The sequence below is a fragment of the Carcharhinus amblyrhynchos genome, chromosome 5, assembly GCF_965287045.1.
Source record: "Carcharhinus amblyrhynchos chromosome 5, sCarAmb.v2.hapA, whole genome shotgun sequence".
NCBI lineage: Eukaryota > Metazoa > Chordata > Chondrichthyes > Carcharhiniformes > Carcharhinidae > Carcharhinus > Carcharhinus amblyrhynchos.
The window spans coordinates 29,661,293-29,673,832 of NC_137328.1; the positions used below are offsets into that span (position 1 = coordinate 29,661,293).

Below are 12,540 nucleotides of genomic sequence, written 5' to 3' on the forward strand. Positions count from 1 at the left end.
ATTATTTCTACATCTGCCCAGAAGCTGCTTATATATCCATTCCTCAACTTCCTGTGGACTGTTGGGAGACCTGTAGTACACCTCCATCATATTGACTGCCCCCTTCCTGTTTGAGTTCAGTATCTCATTACATGATTCTTCCAAGGTGTTCTCCCCAGCTATAGCTGTAATATGTTCCCTAACCAGTATTGCAACTCCCTCACTTCTTTTACCTTCCCCTTTGTCTCACCTAAAACATTTATATCCTGGAATATTTAGCTGCCAGACCTGTTCCTCTTTTAACCAAGTCTGCGTGATCTCAGCCTCATCCAAGTTCCACGCAAGAATCAAGGCTCTAAGTTCATCTGTCTTACCTGTTATACTCCTTGCATTGAAGCAGATGCACTCCAGACCTCCAGGCCCACTGAGTTTGACCACCCCCAGTCCCCAAGGCTAGCCTGGCCTTGGTTCCATGCTCATCCCCAGTCTCTACACTTGCTGACCTACTATTCTGATTCTCACCCCTGCCTCCACATTAGTTTAAGCCTACCAAAACCATACGAGCAAACCTCCCAGCCAGGATATTAGTGCCTCTTCAGTTCAGGTGTAACTGGTTCTTCTTGTACAAGCCTCACTCTTCCCTGGAAGACATTCCGATGATCCAAACAATTGAGACCCTCCCTCCTGCACTGGCTCTTGAGCCACATGTTCAGCTGCACTATCTCCCTGTTCATAGCATGTGGCATAGGGAGTAATCCTGAGATTAATACCCTAGCGATCCTGCTTTTCAATTTTCTAACTAATTCCCTAATTCCCTAAATTGCCATTGCAGGACCTCGCTACTCTTTCTAACTATGTAATTCGTGCCAATATGGACACTGACACCTGCCTGATTGAACATAGAAGATTACAGCGCAGAACAAGCCCTTCAGCCCACGATGTTGCGCCGACCAGTTAAAAAAACAATGACCGTCTAACCTAAACCAATCCCTTTTCATCCATAAACCTATCCACAGATCTCTTAAGTGCCCCCAAACTAGGCGCATTTACAACTGCAGCAGGCAGGGCATTCCAATCCCTCACCACCCTCTGGGTAAAGAACCTACCCCTGACATCCGTCCTATAACTACCCCCCCTTAATTTAAAGCCATGCCCCCTCGTGCTAGCTTTCTCCATCCGAGGAAAAAGGCCATCACTATCCACCCTATCTAAACCTCTAATCATCTTATATGTTTCAATAAGATCCCCTCTTAGCCGCCTTCTTTCTAGCGAAAACAACCCCAAATCCCTCAGTCTCTCCTCATAGGACCTCCCCTCCATACCAGGCAACATCCTGGTAAACCTCCTCTGCACCGTCTCCAAAGCCTCCACATCCTTCCTATAATGTGGGGACCAGAACTGCACACAATACTCCAAGTGCGGCCGCACCAGTGTACAGTTGCAACATGACGCTGCGACTCCTAAATTCAGTCCCCCTACCGATAAACGCCAAGACACCGTATGCCTTCTTAACAACCTTATCTACTTGATTCCCAACTTTCAGGGATCTATGTACACATACACCTAGATCCCTCTGTTCATCCACACTATTCAGAGTCCTCCCGTTAGCCCTATACTCGACACATCTGTTATTCCTACCAAAGTGAATTACCTCACACTTCTCCGCATTAAACTCCATCCGCCACCTCTCGGCCCAGCTCTGCAACCTGTCGAAGTCTCCCTGCAAACTATGACACCCTTAATCACAATCTACCACACCTCCGACTTTGGTGTCATCAGCAAATTTACTAATCCACCCAACTATACCCTCATCCAGATCATTAATAAAAATTACAAACAGCAGTGGCCCCAAAACAGATCCCTGAGGCACGCCACTCGTAACTGAACTCCATGACGAATATTTACCATCAACCACCACCCTCTGTCTCCTATCTGCTAGCCAATTCCTGATCCAATTTCCTAGATTACCCTCAATCCCATACATCTGCATTTTCTGCAGAAGCCTACCATGGTGAACCTTATCAAACGCCTTACTAAAATCCATATATACCACGTCAACTGCCTTACCCCCATCCATCTCTTTGGTCACTTCCTCAAAAGACTCAATAAGGTTAGTAAGGCACGACCTATCTGCTACAAAACCATGCTGACTATCTCCAATCAATTCATTACTCTCCAAATAACTATAAATCCTATCCCTAATAATTTTTTCTAAAACCTTGCCCACAACAGAAGTAAGACTCACCGGTGTATAATTCCCGGGGAAGTCTCTGTTCCCCTTCTTAAACAATGGGACAACATTCGCTATCCTCCAATCTTCCGGTACTATACCTGAGACCAACGATGACCTGAAGATCAGAGCCAGAGGCTCTGCAATCACCTCTCTTGCCTCCCAGAGAATCCTAGGGTAAATCCCGTCCGGCCCAGGGGACTTATCTATTTTCAAACCCTCAAGAATATCCAGCACATCCCCCTTATCAACTGCAATACTGTCTATTTTACACCCCTGCAACCCAGTGTTCTCCTCAGCTACATTCATGTCCCCCTGCGTGAACACCGAAGAGAAATATTGGTTCAATGCCTCACCAATCTCTTCCGGTTCCACACACAACTTCCCTCTGCTGTCTGTAACTGGCCCTAATCTTGCCCTAACCAACCTTCTGTTCTTAACATACCTATAGAACGCCTTTAGGATTCTCCTTAATCCTATCAGCCAAAGTCTTCTCATGTCCTCTTTTAGCCCTTCTTAACTCACTCTTCAACTCCCTCCTAGCCAATCTAAAGCTTTCTAGTGCACTACCTGAGCCCTCAAGTCTCATCCGAACATAAGCCTCCTTTTCCTTTTTCTTTTTCTTTTTCTTTTTCTTTTGTCTCCCATTTCAGAATGCTTTGCACCAGGTCAGAGACATCCAGTACCCTGGCACCAGAGAGGCAAGCTATCATTGTGGAGTCCCTTTCGTGCCCACAAGAAGAGCCTACCTGTGCCCCTAACTATTGAATCCCCTACCACTATTGCTTTGCTACGCTTTGTACCCCCAAGCTGGGCAAGCCATGGTGCCTTTGCTCTGGCCACTGCTGTTGCTGTCCCCTGATGGAACTTGCCCCTCATCAGTATCCAAAATGGCATACTTGCTAGATAGGGGTCAGCCGTAGGAGACCCCTGCACTGACTACCTACCCCGTCCAGCAGTCACCCATCTACCTTCCTGCACCTTGGGTGTGACCACGTTTCTGTAGCTATTGTCTGTAATAATTTCAGCTAATTGTGTGCTTCTCGGTGCCTCCAGCTGCTGCTCTAACCGATCCATGCGTTCGATGAGCACCTGCAACTGGATGCATTTCCCACAGATGAAGTACTCGGACACTTGAAGTGTCCATGACGCTCCACATCGTGCAGGAGTAGCATACAACCCTACCAATTTCTTAGAATCCCCACCCATGTTTAAGCTGATGCAATGAGTCTTCATGGGCTCAAAATCAAAGCTGAAGATTCCCACGGCACCTCCCTCCTTACTGTATACCATTGCGCTACCACCTCTGATGGTTCTGTCCTGCCAGTGGGACAGCACACACCCTTAAACGGCTGCGTATGCGGCATTGTATGTAGGTTATGATTCTGTGAATATGACTATGTCAAAATGTTGCTTGACGAGTCTGTGGAACAAGTCTCCCAATTTAAGGACAAACCAAAGTTGGGGATGCCAGGAAGGAGGACTTTTGCAGCAGGGATGGGTGTACCATTGTTGTCTCCAGTGCCTAGATAATGTCTAGTTTCATTCCTTGTTGAATTTTGTAGCGGTTTGATATATCTGAACATTTTGCTAGACCATTTCAGAAGCCATTTAATATTCAGTCACATTGCTGTCGTTCTGGAGTCGCATGTAGGCTAGACCAGGTATGGATGGCAAATTTCCTTCCTAAAGGCATTAGTGATGGATTTTGCAACAATTGACAGTGGTTTCATGGTCACCAATACTGAGACTAGTTTTTTAATTCCAGATTTAGTAACTGAATTTTAATTCCACCAGCTCTTATCGTGGGATTTGAACCCATGTCCTGGGTGTCTGGATTCCTATTACACAACTGCCCCATTCATTTGATGTGTTAAATTTCTTTCCTGGAGAAATTATGGCATGGGGAAGAGAAAGAGAGAAATGACCTAGGTAGTTGAGATTAATGTGGAGATGTGTATGTTTGAATATAAAATATGGTGGTTGATGTGTGCAAGACACAGAAAACAAAGATGAGTGCATCAGAGGAACAGGCCCTTCTGCCCTTATTCAGTCCGTATCACCCTATTCCCTCCCTATTAATGTTACCAATCAGATGCCTCTCAAATGTTGCTAATGTACCTTTTTCCACCACATCCTCTGGCAGCATGTTCCAGGCACCCACCACTCAGTGAAAAATCTTACCTTGCACATCTCCCTTAAACTGTCCCCCCTCACCTTGAACCAGTGCCCCTTTGTAATTGACACTTCCAAAGAACAAATAAAAGTGCAAATAAGGCACAATTCGGAGTTGCCCTCCCAATCTCTTGTCAATTGACCCTTTTCAAAAGTTGGAAATAAGTGTATGTTTAAGAATAAAGATTATAACGAATTGGTGCAGACACTTACATTCTTTGAGATACAATAATGCTTTTGCTGCTGAAATTCGAGAAAAATCATCTGGGAAACGGAGCTGTCCAGGGGTGAATACTGTGGACTTTTAACTTTCTGCAAACACTTAATTACCTTAGTGAGCAAAAAACTTTACCTAACAGATTTCTGTTGTAATTGATTCTATCCCTCAAGGGGTTGATTGGCTTGCATAAAGTGCATGACCGAGAAATATGTGATTCACGAATGGAACTGACTTGATGAGTTGCATAATTTTTCAGCTTCCATTTTCTCTATCAAACTTGCTATCATAAATATCAACACATTTATATATTGGATTGATTCATTGTTGCTACCTCTGTGCCAAAACACATCATCAGAAGTATATAATTTTGACTAGTATAATTAGCATTATATCCAGCTGTACCCTGATATTTATTGTTTTATTAAGATACAGTGATATTATTACAGAAAATAAAACAATTGCATGTATATTGTTGCATTACATTTTCTCTCAAACAAAATGTAGCTGTGGCTTGGTAGCAGCACTTCCATCTCTGAGTTAGAAGGTTGGAGCATCAAGACCCACTTCAAGACAAACCAAGACCCACTTCGAACCTGAGCTCGATTGCTGGCTTGGGTCACTGTCTGTGTGGAGTTTGCACATTCTTCCTGTGTCTGTGTGGGTTTCCTCTGAGAGCTCCAGTTTCCTCCCACAGTCCAGAGATGTGCAGGTTAGGTTAATTGGCCATGCTAAATTGCCCTTAGTGTCCCAGCATGCATAGGTTAGAGGGATTAGCGGGTGAATATTTAGGGATTTGGGGATAGGACCAGGGTGGGATTGAGGTTGATGCAGACTCGATGGGCTGAATGGCCTCTTTCTGCATTGTAGGGTTTCTATGATTCTTCTATGATTTTTCAGCAAGCATGATATCCAGACTGAGGGAGTGCTACATTGTTGGAGGTGGTGGCTTTTAGTTGAGACATCTTCTTGCAGTTGGATGTAATAGACACTGTGTCACTGCTCAAGAAATGGTAGGGAACTTTGCCCTGGTGTTTGTCCTGATCAATATTTAGCCTTCAGCCAATGTCACTCAAAACAAAACTAAACATAGAAAATGCTAAATCCATTCAACACTCAGGTAGCATCTGAGCAGCTTGCTACAGAGCTAACACTTTAGGTCGCTTACTTTTCATCCCTAAAAGCTGATGGCCTAGTTATTATCATATGGCTGTTTGTGGCACCTTAGCACAAATTAGCTGCAATGTTTCTGACATTACACCAGTGACTATTCAGTGACTATGGGGTGGCATGGTGGCACTGTGGTTAGCACTGCTACCTTACAGCGCCAGGAACCCAGGTTCAATTCCTGGCTTGGGTCACTGTCTGTGGAATTTGCATATTCTCCCTGTGTCTTTGTGGGTTTCTTCGGATGCTCTGGTTTCCTCCCACAGTCCAAAGATTTGCAGGTTAGGTGGTTGGCCATGCTAAATTCTCCCTCAGTGTACCCAAACAGGTGCCAGAGTGTGGTGACTAGTAACTTCATTGTAGTGTTAATGTAAGACTACTTGTGACTAATAAATAAACTTGAACTTTAATAGGACTTCATTAGTTGTATCTTGGTCATGACAGGCATGTAAATGCAAGTCTTTACTGACTTGGACTCCCAGGGAATAATGTATGTGAAAGTTGTACATTTATTCATTGAAAAGTATAAATGAAAAGAGATTATGTTTTGCCTTTCTTAGCTTGAGACAAATGCTAGAAAGAGAGAAAATCCATAAAGTTAGATGAGTGGATGTAAGCCAACAACAGTTGGATTGTTTTACTAAAAGGAATGCAAATACAAGGAAACTGTTAGGGATCCTGGAGGTGAATCATTTCACAAAGTAATGTTTTATACATAGCATGGAAGTCTTTAACTTTTTGATATTTCTGTTGTGTCCCCAAAATCTATCTTTGCCCATTGTATTTGGGCAAAGAACAGAGTTTGTTAAATGCATATCAGTTGAGTTAGCAATTCTGTACTGGCGGATATCGAGGTTCACGTGTTCATAAACAGGGGCAGGCTAAAAGAGGATTGTGCTATTCAAGGTGCATAGTAACATGTTTCTCTACAAACAAAAGATGTATCACTAACTCAACAATTCAGCATTCTATCTTTCACCTCTTGGTTATCCAAATTTTGACAATGTGTCAATTTTTATATGTCTTGGTGGACAATCATGCTCTTATATTTTTACTAATATATATTATTGATTAGATGTTAAGTGAGAGAAAATAGTTTACATAAAGAGACACTTCATCAATATCCTGCTTACTATTTTATCCCCTTTCACTGCAGCCGACAGCGCTACGTTCTTGGAGACAATGCAATGTATCGGATGGCTCAGTCTCACGTTTTCTTAAGTGGAATTGGTGGTTTAGGTGTTGAAATTGGTAAGCTAAGTTTTTAACATATCACAGAAACAAAGATGGAGCATCTGATAAAATGGTGTTGGAGTTGTATCAACATTAGCTTCTGTCCTTTAAGACCATTATATCTGACGCTTGCAGTTTGCTTTCACTGTCCATATACAAAGCATGGGCAATCCACTGAATTATCACAGTCTCAAAGTAAGGGACAGGCCATTTAGGACTGAGATGAGGAGAAATTTCCTTATTTAGAGGGTGGTGAATCTTCAGAATTCCCTGACCCAGAGGGCAGTGGAGGCAAAATCATTATGTTCAAAACTGTGATTGATATATTTCTGTACATTAAAAACATCATAAGATACAGGGATAGTGCAGGGAAATGGCACTGAAGTTGATGATCAGCCATGAACTCATTGAATGTCAACGAGGGCTGAATGGCCGACTCCTCCTATTTCTTATGTTCTTATTATTAAAAGTCTTATAGAAATAATGTGCTTCATTGAAACTTTCCATATAAGCATATCCAATGGAACTTATGAACCCGAATTGTCAATTTTGGCACCAAAAAATGGTACTTTAATAGTGTTATAATTCCGGTCAGAAGCTCCAAAGTGTTTTATGAAGACCACCTGGATCGTAAATTTTGCAATGCGAATTTGGCTGGGGTGAAACAGAACTAGAGGGCACAGCCTCAAAATTAGGTGGGGGGGGGAGGGCAGTTTAGAACAGAGTTGAGGAGGAACTTCTTCACTCAAAGGGTGGTGAATCTCTAGAATTCTCTGCCCATTGAAATTGTGGAGGCTACCTCGTTGAATATATTTAAGTCACGGGTAGATAGATTTCTGATAGACTAGGGAATTAAAGGTTAAGGGGAGACGGCGGGAAAGTGGAACTGATCCACTTCAGATCAGCCATGATCTTACTGAATGGTGAGGCAGGCTTGAAGGGCTAGATGGCCTACTCCTGCTCCTATTTCTTATGTTCTTATGTAAGCATGAGATGTTTCACTTCAAATATGATTCAGATGACCCACTAGGGAGCTTTTATCAAACAAAGTTTACTTAAGAATACAGTTAACATACAGCAATAACTTGTACCAGTTACAAACAAACAAAAACATGATTTCAGAGTTGTTAAACCGTAACAACTCTGAAATTTCCAACCAAACAAGTTTCCTTTATAAACATACATCTGCCACAGGTTTAGCGCAGAAAATACAAATGCTGACATGATACTGGAACTTAGTCCTTTGGTTAGAGAATTGAAATCTGACTTCCCAGCCTTGTAATCTCCAGCAGTACTTGAGGTAGAGATAATACCATTGTAGGCCTCTAGCTTTCATGATGTGGAGAAGCTGGCGTTGGACTAGGGTAAACACAATAAGAAGTCTCACAACACCAGGTTAAAGTCCAACAGGTTTATTTGGTAGCAAACGCCACTAGCTTTCAGAGCACTGCCCCTTCGTCAGGTGAGTGGGAGTTCTGTTCACAAACAGGGCATATAAAGACACAAACTCAATTTTCAAAATAATGATTGAAATGGGAGGCTTTACAGGTAATCAAGTCTTAAAGATACAGACAATGTGAGTGGAGAGAGTGTTAAGCACAGGTTAAAGAAAGGCGTATTCTCTCCAGGGAGGACAGTTAGTGAGATTTTGCAAGCCCAGGCAAGTCGTTATGGGGGTTACAGATAGTGTGACATGAACTCAAGATCCTGGTTGAGGCTGTCCTCGTGTGTCAAACTTGGCTATCAGTCTCTGCTCAGTGACTCTGCGCTGTCATCTGTTGTGAAGGTACATGGTACATACCACATACTCTTGCAACTTGGCCAACATTGTCTACCTGATACGCTGCAGAAACGGATATCCTGAGGCATGGTACATTGGGGAGACCATGCAGATGCTACGACAACTGATGAATGAACACTGTTCGACAATCATCAGGCAAGACTGTTCTCTTCCTGTTGGGGAACACTTCAGCGGTCACGGGCATTTGCCCTCTGATCTTCGAGTAAGCATTTTCCAAGTCAGCCTTCACAACACACCTTCAAAACTGAAACAGCAGCCAGGAGCCCAAAACTGAAAATGAAAGAACTTCTGTTACCTGACCTGCCAATCATTCTTCCTCCTAACAGTGCAAAAGGTTGTAAAATCCCAGGCGCTGCATGAAGTCCAGAGAAAAAATAAACAAAACTCCATTTCAACCATATATGAAGCAGCAGTAAAAGAATTCTCAGAAGACAGCTTGGCAACAATGGGAAAAAAAACCTGTTTACAAACTGCAGAGAACATAACTTAAAATACATTTCTTAAGGTGCGCTAGCGTCATAATAGGAATTCCTAACGTTACCAGTTTTGTTACACTTGACAGCTCCATATCACACTGTCAGTTGGTGCTGTAAAATCATTGTCATAACCCCATTTGCTACATCCTCATTAAGACATGTTTACCACTCCCTCCCCACAAATCAGCTATAATTCTACTTTCAAACTGCCAATTGACCACCGTTTCACCTTTCGTTCACCATGATACTTCTGTAGCTATCATTCTTTTAGAGTTGTCACCATGCTTAATCAGTTTGTTAACATACCTTTGACTTTATCCCCTGGTCGTTTCTTGTCTGCTATGACCTCCGTTTTTGCCTCCTTAAGCCCAAAGAATTCAGACTTCAATGTATCTGATGCTTAACTGGTTTGCCCCTGCTCATTGCCAGGTCTGGACCAAACCAAGCGTGACCAAATCCTACTCTGTCAAAATGGCTCACCATTGCAGGATCATCCTGGAATGCACTGTAGGGTTCTATGTTTCTATGCAAACATATAGGACCTGATTTTACCATTGCTTCACATCCATTTTCAGGCACAAAAACTTGGTAAAATTGGGTGTGAGGCGATTAGCACAATCCGCGTCTGCACAGATGCCCACTTTACCAAGGCCCGAAAATGGCAGTGATCTGAACTGTGCCCAAAACGGGCACGATATCAATTTAAATGCATTTGCATGTATTTAAATTGACTTAATGAGATGGATGCCCAATCTTACCTCTATTTCCCCCTTTAACATCGCATTCATCCGTCCAAATTTGGCATGAAACAGACATGCTTGGCAAAAGTCTTTTTTTGGGCGCTCCAATTTCTGAAGAGGTAGGTTCAGAGCTTCTAACAGCTCTCTAACTCAGTGATGGGGGATGGGGTTGGTGGCAGGAGGTGGATCAGATCATTCTCTAGTCGGGGGTGGGGGGGGGGGAACGCACAGAAGGAGGTGGATCAGATGTATCTCTGGTTTGGGAGGGGGTGGAGGAGGGAGGCCCAATCCGTCTCTGGTGGGGAGATGAGGGAGGCCAAATGATTCTCTGGTGGGGAGTGGAGGAGGAGGAGGCCAGATCACACTCTGGTGGGGAGAGGCCAGATCGCTGTAAGGTGGGGGAGGAGGGAGGGCCAGATTGTTCTCTGATGAAGGGTGGCGGGGAGGGAGGCTGTATGGTTTTCTGGTGGGGGCGAGGGGGGATGCAGGGGCAGGGGGGTCTGCTGCCACTCCATGGGTGATTGCTTGGAGGAAGGGGGCTGGGGTTGCAATCGGTCTGGGTAGTGGGTGGGGGGGAGGGGTAGATAAGGGGCACAGTTATGTTGTGGGGGCTAATTGCTCCTGAGCTGCTTTTTGCTGCCTGGGAGTGATGTGACAAGGGAGTGTTCTTCAAACTGTTTTTTTCACTGCGTATACGCAGTTGAAGGCTCCAATGCAATAAGTCCCACTCATAGCGCAATTTAGACCCACGTTTTTTCAGGCCATATGTGTATGGGGGTGCCTGAGAACAGGTTTCCAAGTTGAATCTGAATTGCGCCTAGATTCAGCACTTAGACTCAAAATGGTAAAATAGCCCTCATAATCTCCTGCTTTTCTTCGTGACTAGCCATCTACTGACACCCTTTCCCTGCTTTCACATTTTCACCAACAATAAGTTGATGGACATCTAATAATATCAAGACAAATTGTTAAGCTTCCCTGCCACATTCCCCTTCCACCCTGAAAATTTGTCAGTCCTATCCTAGCCCTGAGCCTGTGTCTTTCTCTAGTTTATTGCCTCAGAATCAAAGTAATGTATGGAACAGAGGGCCATGAGGTCCATTGTGTGTGTGTGTAAAGAAAAACAGAATTATCCAGCCTTGTCAGGGGCAGGTTCTTTACCCAGAGGGTGGTGAGGGACTGGAATGCCCTGCCTGCTGCAGTTGTAAATGCGCCTAGTTTGGGGGCATTTAAGAGATTGGTGGATAGGTTTATGGACGAAAAAGGAGTGGTTTAGATTAGTGGGTCAATGTTTTTTTTAGAAATAAGACTGGTCGGCGCAACATTGTGGGCCGAAGGGCCTGTTCCGCGCTGTAATGTTCTATGTTCTATGTTCTATGTTCTATGTTCTATGTTCTATGTTCTATGTTCTATGTTCTATGTTCGTTATGCTCATTAGGTGCCATTCCTAGTGCTTTTTAAGTGTGATGAGGGTTTCCACCATTCTTTGTGGCAGTAAGTTATGGTCTTCTACAAATGTTAGGGTGAAAATAAATATGCATAACATCCTTCTAATCCTCTGCCAATTACTTTAAATCTATGTTTCCTATTTTTGATGTCTCTGAGGGAAATAGATTTTGCCTATCCATTATACCTTGGCTCCTCATAACTTTATAAACTTCAATTAATTCCTCCCTCGACTTCCTCTGTTCCAAGTAAAATAACCCTAGTGAATCCAGTATTTTCCAGTTTTGTCACACGCATGTAAATTGCCTCTGTACACAGTCTCTGATCACATTCTTCTGTAATGTGGAGACAAGAACTGCATGCCATGCTCTCGCTATGGCCTAATGTGTTTTTTATTCTTCTAGTATAAACTCTGTGGTTAAATTCTATGGCTCGACAGATAAATAATAGTAAATAATTCCAACCGTTATTTTGTAAATTGAGTTTGTCTTTATATGCCCTGTTTGTGAACAGAACTCCCACTTACCTGACGAAGGAACAGTGTTCCGAAAGCTAGTGGATTTTGCTACCAAATAAACCTGTTGGACTTTAACCTGGTGTTGTGAGACGTTTTACTGCTTTGACAAATAAATGCAGGCAACCCATGTGGTTAATTGACCATTTTATATAGCTGTCGTAATTTCCAGGATCTATGAATTTGCACTCCAAGGCTGCACTGCTCCCCTACACGTTTTTAGTGTTTCACTATTCATTTTGTATTCCATTGCCTTATTTCCCCAAATGCATTCCTTTACTCTTCTCTGGATTGAATTCCATATTTCTGCTTGCCAGATATATTCATTGATATCTTTCTACAGGATATAGCTTTGTTGGACACTATCAACAACATGGTCAATTTTTGTAACAGCTACAAACTTTATAATTAGGCCCCCTACATTTGAATTTAAATCATTGATATGAGGGCGGCACGGTAGTACAGTGGTTAGCACCGCTGCTTCACAGCTGCAGAGACCTGGGTTCGATTGGTAGCAGAAGGATCTAGATAGGCTGGGCGTATGGGCCAGGAAATGGCAAAT

The 12,540-nt window shown here is 43.2% G+C and overlaps 1 protein-coding gene across 2 annotated transcripts in view; it reads left to right on the forward strand.

Moving 5' to 3' along the window:
• The window catches only part of uba6 (ubiquitin like modifier activating enzyme 6), a 236,257-nt gene that overhangs the window by 26,523 nt on the left and 197,194 nt on the right, over positions 1–12,540 (forward strand). The window contains exon 3 of one of the 2 annotated variants that reach the window (XM_080188556.1): positions 6,925–7,019. The exons of the other annotated variant lie outside the window; for it this stretch is intronic. Coding sequence (XP_080044682.1) covers positions 6,925–7,019 — 95 coding nt within the window. The remainder of the gene's footprint in view (positions 1–6,924; positions 7,020–12,540) is intronic. 2 annotated transcript variants of the gene reach the window in all.